This window comes from Elephas maximus, chromosome 13 (assembly GCF_024166365.1).
Source record: "Elephas maximus indicus isolate mEleMax1 chromosome 13, mEleMax1 primary haplotype, whole genome shotgun sequence".
Lineage (NCBI taxonomy): Eukaryota > Metazoa > Chordata > Mammalia > Proboscidea > Elephantidae > Elephas > Elephas maximus.
The window spans coordinates 66,458,686-66,479,551 of NC_064831.1; the positions used below are offsets into that span (position 1 = coordinate 66,458,686).

The following is a 20,866-nucleotide window of genomic DNA, read 5'->3' on the forward strand; positions in this document are numbered from 1 at the left end:
AATATCCCTCATGAACATAGACACCAAAATCCTCAACAAAATTCTAGCCAATAGAATTTAGCATCATATCAAAAAAAAATACACCACAACCAAGTGGGATTCATACCAGGTATGCAAGGATGGTTCAATGTTAGGAAATCAATCAACATAATCCACCACATAAATAAAATAATCACATGATCATCTCAATCAACACAGAAAAGGCATTTGACAAAGCCCAATACCAATTCCTGATAAAAACTCTCAATAAAATAGGTATAGAAGGGAAATTCCTCAACATAATAAGGGTCATCTATACAAAACCAATAGCTAACAGCATTCATAATGGAGAGAGACTGAAAACATTCCCCCTGAGAACAGGAACAAGACAGGGATGGCCTTTATCACCACGCCCATTTAACATCATGCTGGAAGTACTAGCTAGAGCAATAAGGCAAGAAACAGAAATAAAGGGCATTCAAATTGGTAAGGAAGAAGTAAAACTATCCCTATCTGCAGATGATATGATGCTATACGTAGAAAACTCAAACACTCCATGAGAAAACTACTGGAAGTAATAGAATGATTCAACAGAGTAACAGCATACAAGATGAACATACAAAAATCAGATGGATTCCTAAACACCAATAAAGAGAACTATGAAAAGGAAATCAGGAAAACAATACCATTTATAATACCCCTAAAAAAATAAAATACTTACAAATAAATCTAACCAGGGATGTAAAAGACCTATACAAAGAAAACTACAAAACACTACTGCAAGAAACCAAAAGAGACCTACATAAATGGAAAAAACTACCAGGCTCATGGACAGGTATATTTAACATTGTAAAAATGACAATTCTACCCAAAGCAATCTACAAATACAATGCAATCCCGATCCAAATACCAACAGCATTTTTTAAAGAGATGGAAAAACTAGTCGTTAACTTTATGTGGAAAGGGAAGAGGCCCTGGATAAGTAAAACACTACTAAAGAAGAATAAAGTAGGAGGACTCACACTACCTGACCCCAGAACCTACTATACAGCTACGGTAGTCAAAACAGTCTGCTACTGGTATGACGACAGACGTGTTGACCAATGGAAAAGATTTGAGAAACCAGAAGTAAATCTATCCATCCTATGGTAACCTGATCTTCGACAAAGGCCCAAAGTCCATCAAATGGGGGAATGACAGGCTTTTTTAAAAAAATCGTATTGACAAAACTTGATGTCCACCTGCAAAAAAGAAAGAAAGAAACAGGACCCATACCTCACATCATATACAGAAACTAATTCAAAATGCATCAAACAGCAGCGAGGCCAAGATAGCGGAGTAGTCAGACACTTCCAGTGAACCCTCTTATAACAAAGACCCGAAAAAATAAGTGAAAAGATGACATTTATGACAAGCTAGAAGCCCTGAACATCAAAGGCAAAGTTAGAAAACAGACTGAGCGGCAGGGGAGGGAGAGACGGTACAGAAGCGGAGAGGAGTTGCCGGACCCGAATCGCCAGGAACCCTCAGGCACCATTCTCGGGAGCAGCTGCGGCAGGCTGGTGGTAGTGTTTGGCCGCAGTTTCCTCAGGGAGAAACATCCAGCCACACAGCCTACTCACACCTCTGGAACCAGAGAAGAACAGTGCTCTCGGCAAAAGGTAAGTACTTGTGTATATTTTACCACACCCCCCACCCTGAAGCCAGCTTCGGTGGCTGTCAATTTCCCTGGGGTTGTGTGTCCTGAGCCATTCTCCCAGCCTTGGAAAAGAAACAAATTCACAATTGGGGAAAAGATAATCTGCCAGCTCCAGTAACCTGGGGAGCTCAGGACAGAGGCGGCTCCTGTCCAGGCATAAATGGTCCACGGACATTGAGTATCTTTCCCCCCTGCATGGACCTGTGTGGGCCTATTTCAGGAGAACAGGCCCTTGCTGTCAGACTACAACTGTTTCAGCTGTGTGGTGGAGAGGTGGGTGTTTGATGTTTGACACCACTTTGCCTATTGAACAGGGCCCTCACCTACCCACATCAGGGGCCTAAGGACTAGTGGCTCCACTCAGGTCACCCAGCCACCTGTGACTGGGTCCAAGGATAAGTGGTACCTCCCAGTCCTTACAACCAAAAGCATTGGGTGCCCAGGGTCCAACTGCAGAACCCACCCACCTGTGAGCTCTACAGAAGAGGGACACGCTTTCCTCACACACTCAGGGGGTGGTTGTCAGCCCCCTGCTTTGTTTAGAGCATTACCCCCTGCTGCAACCAGATACCAGCACCTACGTCAATCACCCCTGCCCCCCTAAGACTGTAGGACAGAGCCTGTACCACACACTTGATGACCAACTACCTGGACACCTAAGGTGAATCCATACAAGAACAGTGAATGGGCTCCTAGGCTTATATACCTGATAATAGCTCTAGCAATCTGGTGACAGGACGTTACAGCTTCAAAGGCAAAAATAATCAAGGTAGCTCACTCAAGTAACCTATCTGGGCATATCAAAACAAAAAAAGCAAGAAGTAACGATACAGTAAGCAAACATAAACTAATACAATAACTTACAGACGGATCAGAGACAATAGTCAATATCAAATCACATAAAAAAGCAGACCATGATCACTTCAATGCGCTCTTCAAAACAAAGAATGAAGGGATCTTCTGGATGAAGGTGCACCCCTGGAATGACCGGATGCAGAATACACAAGATTAATATACAGAACGCTTCAAGACATCCGGAAGGAGATCAGGCAATATGCAGAACAAGCCAAGGAACACACAGATAAAGCAGTTGAAGAAATTAAAAAGGTTATTCAAGTACATAATGCAAATTTCATAAGCTGCAAGAATCCACAGAGAGACATCAATCAGAAATTCAGAAGATTAACAATAAAATTACAGAATCAGACAAGTCAGTAGAAAGTCAGAAGAGCAGAATGGAGGAAGCGGAAGGCAGAATTTGTGAGATTGAAGATAAAGCACTTGCCACCAATATACTTGAAGAAAAATCACATAAAAGAATTTTAAAAAATGAAGAAACCCTAAGAATCATGTGGGACTCTATCAAGAGAAATAACTTAGGAGTGATTGCAGTACCAGAACAGGGAGGGATAACAGAAAATAAAGAAAGAATTATTGAAGACTTGTTGGCAGAAAACTTCCCTGATATTGTGAAAGATGAGAAGATATCTGTCCAAGATGCTCATCGAACTCCACATAAGGCAGACATTAAAAGAAAGTCACCAAGACATATTATAATCAAACTTGCCAAAACCAAAGGTAAAGAGAGAATTTTAAGAGCAGCTAGGGATAAAAAAAAGTCACCTACAAAGGAAAGTCAATAAGAATAAGCTCAGACTACTCAGCAGAAACCGTGCAGGGAAGAAGGTGGTGGGATGATTTATATAAAGTATTGCAGGAAAATAATTACCAGCCAAGAATCATATATCCAGCAAAACTGTCTCTCAAATATGAAGGTGAATTTAGGACATTTTCAGATAAATAGAAGTTTAGGGAATTCGTAAAAACCAAACCGAAACTATAAGGAATACTAAAGGGAGTTCTCTGGTTAGACAATCAATAAAATCAGGTATCAAGCCAAGACTAGAACACTGGACAGGGCAATCAGATGTCAACTCAGACAGGGAAATCACAAAAATAAATCAAGGTAACAAAAATGCTCAAAACAGGAAAAGAGCAATGTTGTTAAGTAAAAGAAGACAACATTAAAACAATAAAGAAGGAATAAGAAATGTAGTCATAGATTTTTCACACAGAGAGGAAGACAAGGCAATATGAAGAAATAAAAGTCAGGTTTAAACTTAGAAAATTAGGGGTAAATATTAAGGTAACCACAAAGGAAACAAACTATCCTACATAGCAAAATAAAATACAAGAAAAAAATCGAGACTCAGCAGAAACAAAATCAACAACGAATAAGAGGAAAAGACAATATCTGAAGATAAACTACTCAGCACAAAAAATTAAGTAGAAAAAAGAAACTGTCAACAACATACAAAAAAAGACATCAAAATGATACCACTAAATTCATACCTATCCATAATTACGCTGAATGTAAATGGACTAAATGCACCAATAAAGAGACAGAGTGGCAGAATGGATTAAAAAAAAAAAAAAGATCCGTCTATATGCTGCCTACAAGAGACACACCTTAGAGACACAAACAAATTAAAACTCAAAGGATGGGAAAAAAATATTTCATGCAAACAACAATCAAAACAGAGCAGGAGTGGCAATATTAATTTCTGACAAAATAGACTTTAAAGTTAAATCCACCACAAAGGAAAAAGAAGGACACTATATAATGATTAAAGGGACAATATACCAGGAGGATAGAGCCATATTAAATATTTATGCACCCAATGACAGGGCTGTGAGATACATGAAACAAAGTCTAACAGCATTGAAAAGTGAGATAGACAGCTCCACAATTACAGTAGGAAACTTCAACACACTACTTTGATTGAAGGACTGAACATCCAGAAAGAAGCTCAATAAAGCCACAGAAGATCTAAATGCCACAATAAACCAACCTGACCTCATAGACGTATACAGAAAAATGCACTCAACAGCAACCAAGTGTACTTTCTTTTCTAGTGCACATGGAACATTTCCTAGAAGAGACCACATATTAGGTCATAATGCAAGCCTTCACAGAATCCAAAATATTACAAAGCATCCTCTCTGACCATTAAGCCATAAAAGTAGAAATCAATAACAGAAAAAGAAGGGAAAAGAAATCAAACACTTGAAAACTGAACAATACCCTGCTCAAAAACTAAGACATCAAGGATGGAATAAAGAAATTCATAGAATCCAGTGAGAATGAAAACACTTCCTATCAGAGCCTTTGGGACACAGCAAAAGCGGTGCTCAGAGGTCAATTTCTATCAATAAACGCACACATACAAAAACAAGAAAGGGCCAAAATCAAAGAATTAACCCTACAATTTGAACAAACAGAAAGAGTGCAACAAAAGAAACCCTCAGGCACCAGAAGAAAGCAAATAATAAAAATTGGAGAATTCAATGAAATAGAGAACAGAAAAACAATTGAAAGAGTTAACAAGACCAAAAGCTGGTTCCCTGAAAAAAATTAACAAAATTGAAAAACCACTGGCCAAACTGACAAAAGAAAAACAGGAGAGGAAGCAAATAACCCAAATAAGAAATGAGAGGGGCGATATTACAACAAACCCAACTGAAATTAAAAGATTCATATCAGATTACTACGAAAAACTATACTCAAATTTGAAAACCTAGAAGAAATGGATGAATTCCTAGAAACACACTACCTACCTAAACTAACACAAACAGAGGTAGAACAACTAAATAGACCCTTAACAAAAGAAGACATTGAAAAGGTAATCAAAACACTCCCAACAAAAAAAAAAGCCCTGGTCCAGACGGCTTCACTGCAGAGTTCTACCAAACTTTCAGAGAAGAGTTAACACCACTACTACTAAACGTATTTCAGAGCATAGAAAAGGACGGAATACTACCAAACTCATTCTATGAAGCCACCATATCCCTGATACCAAAATCAGATAAAGACACCACAAGAAAAGAAAATTATAGACGTATATCCCTCATGAATGTAGATGTAAAAATCCTCAACAAAATTCTAGCCAAGAGAATTCAACAACATATCAGAAAAATAATTCACCATGACCAAGTGCCATTCATACCAGGTATGCAGGGATGGTTTAACATTAGAAAAACAATTAATGTAATTCACCACATAAATAAAACAAAAGACAAGAATCACACTATTTTATCAATTGATGCAGAAAAGGCATTTGACAAAGTTCAACACTCATTCATGTTAAAAACTCTCAGCAAAATAGGAATAAAAGGAAAATTCCTCAACATAATAAAGGGCATTTACACAAAGCCAACAGCCAACATCACCCTAAATGGAGAGAGCCTGAGAGCATTCCACTGAGATCGGGAACCAGGCAAGGATGCCCTTTATCACCACTCTTATTCAACATTGTGCTGGAAGTCCTAGCAAAGCAATTAGGCTAGATAAAGAAATAAAGGGCATCCAGACTGGCAAGGAAGAAGTCAAAGTATCTCTATTTGCAGATGACATGATCTTATATGCAGAAAACCCTAAGGAATCCTCCAGAAAACTACGGAAACTAATAGAAGAGTTCAGCAGAGTATCGGGATACAAGATAAACATACAAAAATCAGTTGGATTCCTCTACACCAACAAAAAGAACATCAAAGAGGAAATCACCAAATCAATGCCTTTTAAAGTAGCCCCCAAGAAGATAAAATACTTAGGAATAAATCTTACCAGAGATGTAAAAGACTTATAAAAAGAAAACTACAGGACACTTCTGCAAGAAACCAAAAGAGAGTTACATAAGTGGAAGAACATACTTGCTCGCGCATAGGAAGACTTAACATTGTGAAAATGTCTATTCTACCAAATCTATACATTTAATGAAATTCTGATCCAAATCCCAACAACATTCTTTAATGAGATGGAGAAACAAATCACCAACTTCATATGGAAGGGAAAGAGGCCCCGGATAAATAAGGCATTACTGAAAAAGAAGAACAAAGTGGGAGGCCTTACTTTACCTGATTTTAGATTATACTACCACAGTAGTCAAAACAGTGTGGTACTGGTGCAACAACAGATACATGGACCAATGCAACAGAATTGAGAAACTAGACATAAATCCATCCACATATGAGCAGTTGCTATTTAACAAAGGCCCCAAAAGAGTTAAATGGGGAAAAGACAATCTTTTTAACAAATGGTGCTGACATAACTGGATATCCATCTGCAAAAAATGAAATAAGACCCAACCTCTCTCCAAGCATGAAAACTAACTCAAAATGGATCAAAGACCTAAATATAAAATCTAAAATAATAAAGATCATGGAAGAAAAAATAGGGACAACTTTAGGAACCCTAATACATGGCAAAAACAGTATACAAAACATTATAAAGAATGCAGAAGAAAAACTAGATAACTGGGGGCTCCCAAAAATCATACACCTACGCTCATCCAAAGACTTCACCAAAAGGGTAAAAAGACTACCTACAGACTGGGGAAAAGTTTTAGCTATGACATTTCTGATCAGCACCTGATCTCTAAAATCTACATGATACTGCGAAAACTCAACTGCAAAAAGACAAATAACCCAATTAAAAAATGGGCAAAAGGTATGAATAGACACTTCACTAAAGAAGACATTCAGGTAGCTAACAGGTATGTGAGGAAATGCTCAGGATCATTAGCCATTAGAGAAACACGGATCAAAACTATAATGAGATTTCATCTCGCTCCAACAAGGCTGGCATTAATCCAAAAAACACAAAATGATAAATGTTGGAGAGGCTGTGGAGAGATTGGAACACTTGTACACTGGTGGTGGGAATCTCAAATGGTACAACCGCTTTGGAAATCGATTTGGCTCTTCCTTAAAAAGCTAGAAATAGAACTACCATACGATCCAGCAATCCCACTCCTTGGAATATATCCTAGAGAAATAAGAGCCTTTACACGAACAGATATATGCACATCCATGTTTATTGCAGCACTGTTTACAATATCAAGAAGATGGAAGCAACCAAGGTGCCCATCAATGGATGAATGGATAAATAAATTATGGTATATTCACACAATGGAATACTACACTTCGATAAAGAACAGTGAGGAATCTGTGAAACATTTCACAACATGGAGGAACCTGGAAGGCATTATGCTGAGTGAAATTGGTCAGTTGCAAAAGGACAAATATTGTATGAGACTACTGTTATAAGAACTTGAGAAATAGTTTAAACTGAGAAGAAAACATTCTTTTGTGGTTACGAGATGCGGGAGAGAGGGACGGTGGGAGAGGGGCATTCACTAATTAGATAGTAGATAAAAACTACTTCAGGTGAAGGGAAACAGCACACAATACAGGGGACCTCAGCACAATTGGACTAAACCAAAAGCAAAGCAGTTTCCTGAATAAACTGAATGCTTCAAAGTCCAGTGTAGCAGGGGCAGGGGTCTGGGGACCATGGTTTCAGGGGACATCTAAGTCAATTGGCATAATAAAATCTATTAAGAAAACATTCTGCATCCCACTTTGAAGAGTGGCATCTGGGGTCTTAAACGCTAGCAAGCAGCCATCTAAGGTGCATCAATTGGCCTGAACCCACCTGGATCAAAGGAGAATGAAGAACACCAAGGACACAAGGCGATTACGAGCCCAAGAGACAGAAGGGCCACATGAACCAGCGACTACATCATCCTGAGACCAGAAGAACTAGATGGTGCCTGGCTACAACCGATGACTGCCCTGACAGGGAACACAACAGAGAACCCTTGAGGGAGCGGGAGGGCAGTGGGATGCAGACCTCAAATTCTCATAAGGCCAGACTTAACGGTCTGACTGAGACTGGAAGGGCCCCAGTGGTCACGGCCCCCAGACCTTCTGTTGGCCCAGGACAGGAACCATTCCCGAAGCCAACTCTTCAGACATGAATTGGACTGGACAATGGGTTGGAGAGGGATCCTGGTGAGGAGTGAGCTTCTTGGATCAGATGGACACTTGAGACTATGTTGGCATCTCCTGCCTGGAGGGGAGATGAGAGGGTGGAGCGGGTTTGAAGCTGGCGAAATGGACATGAAAAGAGAGTGTGATGGGAGAAAGTGGGCTGTCTCATTAGGGGGAGAGTAATTGGGAGTGTGTACCAAGGTGTATCGACTTGACAGCACTGGGTGATAGGGGTGCCAAGGTGTGTATGGGTTTTTGTGTGGGAAACTGACTTGATTTGTAAACTTTCACTTAAAACACAATAAAAATTATTAAAAAAAGAACTATTTTAGGTGAAGGGAAAGACAAGACATAGTACAGGAGAGGTCATCACAGCTGGAATAAATCAAAAGCAAAGAAGTTTCCTGAATAAACTGAATACTTCCAAGGCCAGCATAGCAGGGGCAGGGGTTTGGGGACCATGGTTTCAGGGGACATCTACGTTAATCGGCGTAATAAAATCTATTAAGAAAACATTCTGCAACCCAGTTTGGAGAGTGGCATCTGGGGTTTTAAACACTAGCAAGCAGCCATCTAAGATGAATCAGTTGCTCTCGAATCAGTTGCTCTCAACCCACCTGGAGCAAAGAAGAATGAAGAACACAAGAGACACAAGGTACGTATGAGCCCAAGAGACAGAAAGGGACACATAAACCAGGGACAACATCAGCCTGAGACCAGAAGAACTAGATGGTGCCTGGCTATACCCGATGACTGCCCTGACAGGGAACACAACAGAGAGCCCCTGAGGGAGCAGGAGAGTAGTGGGATGCAGGCCTCAAATTCTTACAAAAAGAACAGACTTAATGGTCTGACTGAGACTAGAAGGACCCCAGAGGTCATGGTCCCCAGACCTTCTGTTAGTCCAAGACAGGAACCATTCCCAAAGCCAACTTTTCAGACAGGGTTTGGACTGGACTATGGGATAGAAAATGATACCGGTAAAGAGTGAGCTCCTTGGATCAAGTAGACACATGAGACTCTGTGGGCAGCTCCTGACTGGAGAAAAGATGAGAGGGCAGAGGAGGGTAGAAGCTGGCTGAATGGACACGAAAATGGAGAGTGGAGGGAAGGAGTGTGCTGTCTCGTTAGAGGGAGAGCAACTAGGAGCATATAAAACCCAGTGCCGTCAAGTCGATTCCGACTCACAGTGACCCTATAGGACAGAGTAAAACTGCCCCATAGAGTTTCCAGGGAGCGCCTGGCAGATTTGGACTGCCAGTCCTTTGGTTAGCAGCCATAGCACTTAACTGCCACACCACCTTGCATATAGCAAGGTGTATACAAGTTTTTGTATGAGAGACTGACTTTTTCTGTAAACTTTCACTTAAAGCACAATAAAAATTAAAAAAAAAAAAAGGATCAAACACCAAAATATAAAACTAAAAACTATAAAGATCATAGGGGAAAAAATAGGGTCAACCCTGGAGGACCTAATTCAAGGCATTAACAGGATACAAACTATAACTAACAACACAGAAACTCCAGAAGATAAGCTAGATAGTTGAGATCTTCTAAAAATTAAACACTTAGGCTCATCAAAAGACTTTACCAAAAGAGTAAAAAGAGAACCTACAGACTGGGGAAAAAAAAATTGGCTACGAAAAAAGGTCTAATCTCTAAAATCTACAGGAAAATCCAATGCCTCTACAATAGAAAGACAAATAATCTAACTAAAAAATGGGTAAAGGATATGAACAGGGACTTCACCGAAAAGACATTCAAGTAGCTAACATATACATGAGGAAATGCTCACAATCACTAGCCATTAGGGGAATGCGAATCAAAACCACAATGAGATACCATCTCACCCCAACATTACTGGCACGAAACAAAAAATAACAAATGTTGGAGAGGCTGAGGTGAGGTTGGCACTCTTATGCGCTGGTGGTGGGGAATCCAAAATGGTACAACCATTTTGGAAAATGATATGGCTCTTCCTTAAAAAGCTAGAAACAGAAATACCATATGATCCAGCAATCCCACTACCAGGAATATATCCTAGAGAAATAAAAGCCATCACACGAATAGACATATGTGTATCCGTATTCACCGTAGCATTGTTCACAATAGCAGAAGGATGGAAACAACCTAGGTGCCCATCAGCAGATGAATGGATAAACAAACTGTGGTACGTACACACAATGGAATACTATGAAACAATAAAGAACAATGACAGATTTGTGAAGCATCTCACAACATGGATGAATCTGGAGGGCATTATGCTGAGTAAAATAAGTCAACCACAAAATGACAAATATTGTATGAGACCACTACTGTAAAAACTTATGATAAGGTTTACACACAAAAAGAAACAATCTTTAATGGTTTGAGAGAGAGGAGAAGTGGGAGGGAAAAACACTAAATAGGCAATAGATAAATGGTTAACTCTGGTGAAGGATAAGACAGTACACAATACTGGGCAAGCCAGTACAACTTGTCCAAGGCAAAGGCATGGAAGCTCCATAGACACATTCAAACTCCCTGAGCAAAAGAATTACTGGGCTGAGGGCCGTGGGAACCGTGATCTCAGGGAATATCTAACTGAATTGGCATAACATAGTTTACAAAGAAAATATTCTACATTTGACTTTGGTGAGTAGCGTCTGGGATCTTAAAAGCTTGTGAGTGGCCATCTAAGATATTCCACTGGTCTCGCCTCGTCTGGAGCAAGGAAGAATGAAGAAAACCAAAGACACAAGGGAAAGATTAGTCCAAAGGACTAATGGACCACAACTACCACAGCCTCCATCAGACTGAGTCCAGCACGACTAGATGGTGCCCTGGCTACCACCACCGACTGTCTGACAGGGATCACAATAGAGGGTCCCACATAGAGCTGGAGATAAATATAGAACAAAATTCTAACTCACACACACACACAAAAAGACCAGACTTACTGGTCTGACAGAGACTGGATAAACCCCAAGAGTATGGCCCCCAACACCCTTTTAACTCAGTGCTGAAGTCACTCCTGAGGTTCACCCTTCACCCAAAGATCAGACAGGCCCATAAAACAAAACAAGACTAAATGGACACACCAGCCCAGGGGCAAGGATGAGAAGGCAGGAGAGGACAGGAAAGCAGGTAATGGGGAACCCAAGGTCGAGAAGGCGGGAGTGTTGACATGTTGTGGGGTTGGCAACCACTGTCACAAAACAAAATAGGCTTTAACTGTTTAAAGAGAAACTCGTTTGCTCTGTAAACCTCCATCTAAAGTACAAAAAAAAAAAAAATTTAACCGGAACATACCTGGTATGGTAAAAACGGTACTTTAAATAAAAATGGTATAGTCACTGTAGAAAACAGTTTGGCAGTTCCTCAAAAAGTTAAACATAGAATTACCATAAGATCCAGCAATTTCACACCTAGGTATATATGCAAAAGACTTGAAACCACAGACTCAAGCAAATATTTGTACACCAGTGTTCACTGCGGCACTGTTTACAATAGTCAGAAAATGGAAATAGTCTAAATGTCCATCAACAAATGAATGGGTAAACAAAAATGTGAGATATACATTCAAAGGAACATTACTCAGCAACAAAGAGAAATGAAATCCTGATACATCCTACAACATGGATGAAACTTGAAAATATTATCCTGAGTGAAGTAACTGGGACAAATATTATATGATTGAACTTACATGAAATATCCAGAATAGGGAAGTATAAACCCATAACCTAAAAAAACAAACCTGTTGCTCCTGAGTCGATTTCGGCTCATAGCGACCCTATAGGACAGAGTAGAACTGCCTCGTAGAGTTTCCAAGGAGCTCCTGGTGGATTCAAACTGCAGACCTTTTGGTTAGCAGCCATAGCACTTAACCACTATGCCACCAGGGTTTCCAGGCAAGTATATGTTGTTGTTGTTAGGTGCCGTCAAGTCAGTTCTGACTCATAATGCACAACAGAACGAAACAACGCCCGGTTCGGCGCCATCCTTACTGTAGCTGTTATGCTTGAGCTCATTGTTGCGGCCACTGTGTCAATCCACCTCGTTGAGGGTCTTCCTCTTTTCCACTGACCCTGTACTCTGCCAAGCATGATGTCCTTCTCCAGGGACTCATCCCTCCTGACAACATGTCCAAAGTATGTAAGACGCAGTCTTGCCATCCTTGCTTCTAAGGAGCGTTCTGGTTGTACTTCTTCTCAGACAGATTTGTTTGTTCTTTGGGCAAAAAAAAAAAAAAAAAAAAATTTGTTCATTCTTTGGGCAGCCCATGCTATATTCAATATTCTTCGCCAACTCCACAATTCAAAGGCGTCAACTCTTCTTCGGTCTTCCTTATTCATTGTCTAGCTTCCACATGCATATGATGTGATTGAAAATACCATGGCTTGGGTCAGGCGCACCTTAGTCTTCAAGGTGACATCTTTGCTCTTCAACACTTTGAAGAGTTCCTTTGCAGCAGATTTGCCCAATGCAATGCGTCTTTTGATTTCTTGAGTGCTGTTTCCGTGGCTGTTGATTGTGGATCCAAGTAAAATGAAATCCTTGACAACTTCAGTCTTTTCTCTGTTTATCATGATGTTGCTCATTGGTCCAGTTGTGAGGATTTTTGTTTCTTTATGTTGAGGTGTAATCCATACTGAAGGCTGTGGTCTTTGATCTTCATTAGTAAGTGCTTCAAGTCCTCTTCACTTTCAGCAAGTAAGGTTGTGTCATCTGCGTAACACAGGTTGTTAATGAGTCTTCCTCCAACCTTGATGCCCCGTTCTTCTTCATATAGAAGATTTTTATCAGCTGCTGCAGTCTGAAATTGATCGAACATGCAATCAGGATGCACTGATTGGAATGCGAAAGTTGGAAACAAAGAAGAAGGATCAGTAGTTGGAAAATATGGCCTTGGTGATAGAAACAATGCCGGAGATCAAATGATAGAATTTCGCAAGACCAACGACTTCTTCACTGCAAATACCTTCTTTCGCCAACATAAACAGCGACTATACACATGGACCTCGCCAGATGGAACACACAGAAATCAAATTGACTACATCTGTGGAAAGAGATGATGGAAAAGCTCAATATCATCAGTCAGAACAAGGCCAGGGGCCGACTGTGGAAAAGACCATCAATTGCTCATAACACAAGTTCAAGCTGAAATTGAAGAAAATCAGAGCAAGTCCACAAGAGCCAAAATATGACCTTGAGTATATCCCACCTGAATTTAGAGACCATCTCAAGAATAGATTTGACGCATTGAACACTAGTGACCGAAGACCAGATGAGTTGTGGAATGACATCAAGGACATCATCCATGAAGAAAGCAAGAGGTCACTGAAAAGGCAGGAAAGAAAGAAAGGTCCAAGGTGGATGTCAGAGGAGACTCTGAAACTTGCTGTTGAGTGTTGAGCAGCTAAAGCAAAAGGAAGAATTGATGAAGTAAAAGAACTGAACAGAAGATTTCAAAGGGCCTCTCGAGAAGACAAAATAAAGTATTATAATGACATGTGCAAAGAGCTGGAGATGGAAAACCAAAAGGGAAGAACACACTCGGCGTTTCTCAAGCTGAAAGAACTGAAGAAAAAATAGTGAAGGATTCTATGGGGAAAATATTAAATGATGCAGGAAGCATCAAAAGAAGATGGAAAGAATGCACAGAGTCATTATACCAAAAAGAATTAGTTGATATTCAACCATTTCAAGAGGTGGCATATGATCAGGAGCCGATGGTACTGAAGGAAGAAGTCCAAGCTGCTCTGAAGGCATTGGCAAAAAACAAGGCTCCAGGAATTGATGGGATATCAATTGAGATGTTTCAACAAACAGATGCAGCACTGGAGGTGCTCACTCGTCTATGCCAAGAAATATGGAAGACAGCTTCCTGGCCAACTGACTGGAAGAGATCGATATTTATGCCTATTCCCAAGAAAGGTGATCCAACCAAATGTGGAAATTATAAAACAATATCATTAATATCACATGCAAGCAAAATTCTGCTGAAGATCATTCAAAAACGGCTGCAGCAGTATATCGACAGGGAACTGCCAGAAATTCAGGCTGGTTTCAGAAGAGGAGGTGGAACCAGGGATATCATTGCTGATGTCAGATGGATCTTGGCTGAAAGCAGAAAATACCAGAAGGATGTTTACCTGTGTTTTATTGACTATGCAAAGGCATTTGACTGTGTGGATCATAACAAACTATGGATAACACTGCGAAGAATGGGAATTCCAGAACATTTAATTGTGCTCCTGAGGAACCTTTACATAGATCAAGAGGCAGTTGTTTGGACAGAACAAGGGGATACTGATGGGTTTAAAGTCAGGAAAGGTGTGCGTCAGGGTTGTATTCTTTCACCTATTTAATGAAGGCAAGTATATACAGATCAAAATTTTGTGGTTATCAGGGACTGGAAAGTCGGAGGAAGAAAGGAGGACTCAATGCTCAGGGGACTCAATTCTTTTATTAAGGGTTATGATGTGATTTGGGAATGGGCAAGGGTGGTGGAAAAAGCCTGAGTGATGCAAACAGTTTTTTAATGGCTGCTAACCTAAAGGTTGGAGGTTTGAACCCACTCAGCAGCTCCACAGAAGAAAGGCCTGGAGAATTGCTTCCATAAATATTATAGCCAAGAAAACCTTATGGAGCAGTTCTACTCTGTAACACATGGGGTTATCATGAGTCAGGGGTTGAGTCAACAGCAGCTAATAACAACAACAAAGGGTGGTGGTTGAAAACATGATGAACATAATTAAAGTTACTAAACTATACATGTAAAGATTATTGAAATATCAAGTGTTTTGTTACAAATATATTTACCACACACACACAAAAATGTTACTTTAAAAATTTAAGTCAGATTGTGTTAGCAGCCTACTCAAAGCCTTGCCAAGTCTTGCCATCACGCTCGGCTTACTCGGCCCTTGGTGATCTGGCCCTACTGACTTCACTCTCTGCCGTCTACTGACCTCCAGTACACCAGGCTCTTTGGTGTTCCTTTTCCTCCAGAACACTGTGCATGTTGCTGCCTCAGGGCCTTCATACTTGCTGCTTCTGCTCCAAATGCTCACAAGGCTTGCTCCCTCACTTCATTCAGGTCCCCTCCAAGGTCCTCCCCTCAGAGAGGCCTTCCCTCATCAATCTATCCCCTTCCTTTGAATTGTGGCCTATCCCAACCCAACATCATGTCATATACCTTCCTACCTATTTGTTTATGATCTGCCTCCTCTACCAGAATGTAAACCCCATGAGGGCAAAAATTTGTCTGGCTCACTGCGGAAACCTAGAAAAGTGAAGCGCAGAGGAGGTGCTTGTTGAAAATTTGATAAATGAGTAAATGGCTACTGTGGTTTGGTGCAAGGAGCCCTGGTGGTGCAGTGGTCAAAGCACTTGGCTACTAACTTAAGGGTGGGCGACTGGAACCCACCATTGGCTCTTTGGGAGAAAGACGTGGCAGTCTCCTTCCGTAAAGATCTACAGCCCTGGAAACCTTATGCAGCACTTCTCCTCTGTCCTGTAGGGTCACTATGAGTCAGAATTGACTCAATGGCAGTGGGTTTGGTTTTGGGGTTTTTTTCGGGTGGCTTGAATAGAATGCGAAGGTCTTGCTGAGAGGCCTCTGGAAGGTGATTAGCTAGGGAGGCTGCAGGAAGTGGCAAAGGTGGGACAGTGAGCTGATTAAGGGGTAATAAGTGGGTCTCTTTAAGAGCCCAGTGGAGGTGGGAATGCAGGATCTGTAATGGCAGGAAAGACAGTGAGCAGTGGCAGTTTAGTATGTTGGTAAGAATGTGGTTTCTGCGGTAGACCACCTCCTCCCTCAGTGAGGCTGATAACCATAGTACCTTCCACCTAAGGTTGTAAAAACAAAACCCAGTACTGTCGAGTCGAATCCGACTCATAGCAACCCCACAGGACAGAGTAGAACTGCCCCCATAGAGTTTCCAAGGAGCTCCTGGCGGGATAAGAGACGGAATGGATGTAAAGAGTTTGGCAAATGATAAGCACTCAGTAAGTGTTTATTATTAAACTGTTGCAAGATAGGGGAAGATTGTGAAATGCTGCAATGTAAAGGGGCGTGTCTGTAATGGGTGTAAATCTTGGTCCAAAATGTACTATCCTGGCGTAGACTTGATGTTCTACATTGCCTCAAACCACACACGCACTCAAACATGTCTCTGCCTTGCTCACCCCATTACCAGTTTTTCCTCCTTTCTGACAAGACTTCTGAGAGGTAGCGTAGTGTCGGGCACAATAAGTTTCCAATAAATACTTGTTGAAGTTCACTGTACTTCTCCCAAACATTGCTGCCTGGGGACGTACCTGGTCAGGAGAGTCTTGACGTGGGGGTGGGAGAGATTACTGTCTCAGACATTCCTAGGGGAGAACGAACCAGGTAGAAAGACAACTCTGTGGGATCTGAATCATCTAAAAGGCTGGTATAGTTAACGTAGCTCAACGGGAGTGGGCCTGGTCCACCTGAACCTCCCCAAGAGACCCTCCCCAACCAAGGGCGGTCAGAGGCCAAGAAAAAGCTCTGACTCTTCGGCCCCTTTAAGGGGCGAGGCCTCGTTGCAGCCACCGCGGGAGCGATTGGCTGAAGCCTCCGGCCGGCCGCGGTGGGCGGGACTCCGTTGCCAGGGGCCGCGCGGGGGCCTTGGGGGAGCTGCTGCGGCTGCGCGGAGGGGGCGGGCGCTGCTGGGCCGGGGGAGCGCGACGGCGCCGGGGGCTGCGGGAGTGCCGCGCAGGCCGTGCAGTTCGCAGCCGGGAGACGCCGTCGCCATTGCCGCCTCGCTCGGTGAGCGCAGCCCCGCTCGCCGAGCAGGGCCTCAGCGGGCCGCCAGCGCCATGGGCCAGTGCGGCATCACCTCCTCCAAGACCGTGCTGGTCTTTCTCAACCTCATCTTCTGGGTGAGCGGGCGCGGCGGGCGCGGGAGGACGGGGCCGGCGGCGCGGCCGGGGAGGCCTTGGCCCAGGCGCCCGGGCGGGCCCGGCGCGGCGGGGGCTGAGGCGCGGGGAGGCGCGTGTAGGCCGGGACGGAGGCCCGGGCGTGGGGGCGGAGGGACGCCGTCGGGGCTGCGTGCGGCCCCACCGTGGAGGCCTCGGCGCTGGGGCCGGTGCCCGGGCCGCTGGCTCCCTGCCCGGGGCTCTGCCAGGCGGCGCTGGGCCGAGGCCCCTGTCTCCCCTCTGGAGCAGCTTGCTGGGAGAGGAGAGAGCTCTCGTTACAGATTCTTTCAGGACAGCGGGCTCGAAACAGGATATTCCCCAAAGGGTCAGGCTCCGCTTTGTGTGTCAAGGCCCGGAGCCCCGCAGGTCCCGTAGCAGCCCCGAGGCCTGTGAGCAAACGCGGCAGATTTGCGGGGACGCTACTGAGTCGGGGGTGAGGGATTTTGACTTAGAGATCTTTGTGCGTAGAGAGCTGGTTGGTCATCAGCCCAGAACACTGAAGGGTTTCGACTTTAGAAGCCCCATCAGTCTGTTTGTTTTGATCATGGGCATGGATAGCCTGAGGTTATAAACGTTGGTTAAATATGATTCTAATGTAACAAGGTTTTGAAAGTGATGAGTTAACTTTCAATAAGAAGTGCCTTATAAATTTTCTTTGGACACGCCCCCAAAGAAAGGGATGTGTGTCACCTTTTCATCTTAGTTCAAGTCCTTATCTAACCAGGTCTTTTGTAATAACCTGTGTTGCTCCTATCTATCAGTCTCTCCACCCTCCAGTCCATCTGGACCTTGAGCCCAGATAAAACTTATGAAGCATTTCCTCCATCACATCACTTTATTAAAAACAAACAAAACCCCCAAAAAACTTAGACAGTAGAATAAGTTTCAACCTCCTGCACCAGGTATTGGAACATAAGTCTTCAGTCTGGTTCCAAATCACCTTTCCTTCCTTGCTATACATCATCTGTTTATACACTATGGACTTCTCTGTCCATAGCCACCAGAACATTCCTTGAGCATTCTCGCACAAAAAAGACCAGACTTACTGGCCTGACAGAGACTGGAGAAACCCCTGAGAGTGTGGCCCTTGGACACCGTTTTAACTCAGTACTGAAGTAACTCTTGAGGTTCCCCCTTCAGCCAAAGATGAGGCCCATAAAACAAAACAAGACTAAAGGGGCACAACAGTCCAGGGGCAAGGACTGGAAGGCAAGAGGGGACAGGAAAGCTGGTAACAGGGTAAAAGGTTGAGAAGAGAGTGTTGATATGTGAGGTTGTTAACCAGCATCATAAAACAATATGTGTACTATTTAATGAGAAACTAGTTTGTTTTGTAAACCTTCATCTAAAGTACAATTAAAACAAAACAAAACTGAGGTCCTTAAGGGGCAGACACTTAGCTTTGTACCTGTACAGTTCCTTGTGATTTTATGGGTATAACTGTGAAGAATAATACAGGTACTGTCAGATGGGTTCTGGGTTTTTCAAGCTGAAGGACTAGAATTATTGTTAATGTAACAAAATACTAGAAATACAGGAATCATTTTCTTTAAATAATTAAATTTTCATTTATTCTAAAATATCAGTTAATTCTGATTACTCTTGAACCTATGGAAGTTGTATAAGAAAATGTATGTACTGGTAGTATTTAACTTCAGCGAAGGTTATGTTGAACTTCAGCTGTGCTTTTCATGGTGAGTTATCAAGACTACAGTCATACTGTGTTGTAAAAACACCTTTTTTCTTGGTTAGTAGATACTAAATCTTTTGTGAGGGATAATAAGGAAGTTAAACAGCTATGGGGGGGATTGTAACATAGAGCAGCATTAGTGAATACAATGTAACTAATGAGGAAACAGTTTTAGATGTGTCTCCTGCCAATGATTAGTTTAGGGACAAACTATTGAAATCTGATGATGATGGTAATGATAGCTAACATTCCAGTGCTTACTACATGCCACACACTACACGCTAAGCACTTTACATGGAGTATCCTGACAGCAGCCTCATCTGGCAGGGAATATTATGCTTATTTTACAGATGAGGGCATTATGGTTTACTGAGTTAAAGTAGCACACTCAAGGTGTGGCAGAGCCAGCGTTCAAACCCAGATTGTCCCATACGCTAGTTTGTGGGGTTAGAACAAGGCATGATTGTAAAAGATTTGGAAAGGGAAGGAACTTGGTAGCTAGGTTAGAGTCACTTTCTCTGGAACACACTGATTTTACCCATGGTTAAAACTTGTACCAGCATTTCAACTACACTATTTAACTTGTCTGTTTAAAAAAATTAGGTCATAATGAGGAAGTACGTAAAACAAATGTTAACCGGTTCTCCCTGAAAATTTGTAATGCTTTGTTCAGTTCTAATAAGTGTATTCTCATATAATGCCCCCCTTGTTAATGCCTTGGGATCTATAAGTGGAAGAAGAAACATTCCCGAGATAGAGCATATCAGAACTTCATCCAGGTTTCCTTGGGCAACTTTAGTAAAGACTTTTTGGCTCTGTTATACAGGCTCTTAACTATCGATGGTAGTGACTGATTTCAGGTAAGTGTTAAAGCTAATTGCTTTGGAAAGATCTTTACACGTTTTTATGTCTTCATCTTCATATTCTGGTTCAGTTGGCATTCTGTGAGCTGCAATGTGGAAATAAGCATATACCTGAAACACCCTGGCTCAGCATTAAATGACCTAATAACAGCCAAAATTGTTAAAGTTGATTGGTCTAGACTGTTTTGACAGTGCAGTCTAAGAAAGCAACTGTGGAAAGGCAAAAACTAAACAAGGAAACAATCGTTTATAAAATCTGAAAGAGGAAACAATCATTTATAAAATCCTGAAGATTGTCATAATGGGAATAGAGAGGTCCTCACCAAATTCCAGAATATTAGGGCTTGTAGCTTAAAAATAATTTTGGACAAATGAAAGAAAGGATATACAATTTGGATCTCTTTACTTTTATGGAGTAGTGTAGCTTTTAAATGTAATTAGCGCTAGACCCATGATGATTTTTTAAAGAAGGTTAGGAGTGTTTGAAGATACATGGCTAAATTTTAAAGACTATTGGAATAAACAGCCACTAGCCCCTTCTATCTATAGGAGTCCCTGGGTGACGCAAATGGTCAAGCACTCAACTGCTAAACCAAACCCATTGCCACTGAGTCAGTTCGGACTCATAGCAAGCCTATAGGACAGAGTAGAACTGCCCCATAGGGTTTCCAAGGAGCAGCTGGTAGATTCAAACTGCTTACCTTTTGGTTGGCAGCCTGAGCTCTTAATCACTGTGCCACCAGGGTTCCTCTGAACTACTGGCACTTATGTATTGTATTTCCATCATTATGAATGATGTTTTGACAAATAATGAGTCATTGGAACATACCTTAAGCTAACAGATTTTTTTTCATAGTTTTTTTTTTTTAGTTCACT

At 42.0% G+C, this 20,866-nt stretch overlaps 1 protein-coding gene across 1 annotated transcript in view; it reads left to right on the forward strand.

Moving 5' to 3' along the window:
* The first annotated feature begins 17,176 nt into the window (after nucleotides 1-17,176).
* The window catches only part of TSPAN3 (tetraspanin 3), a 28,777-nt gene continuing 25,087 nt past the window's right edge, over nucleotides 17,177-20,866 (forward strand). The window contains exon 1 of the mRNA XM_049905509.1: nucleotides 17,177-17,401. Within this exon, the coding sequence (XP_049761466.1) occupies nucleotides 17,339-17,401 (63 nt within the window). The 5' untranslated portion in view covers nucleotides 17,177-17,338. The remainder of the gene's footprint in view (nucleotides 17,402-20,866) is intronic.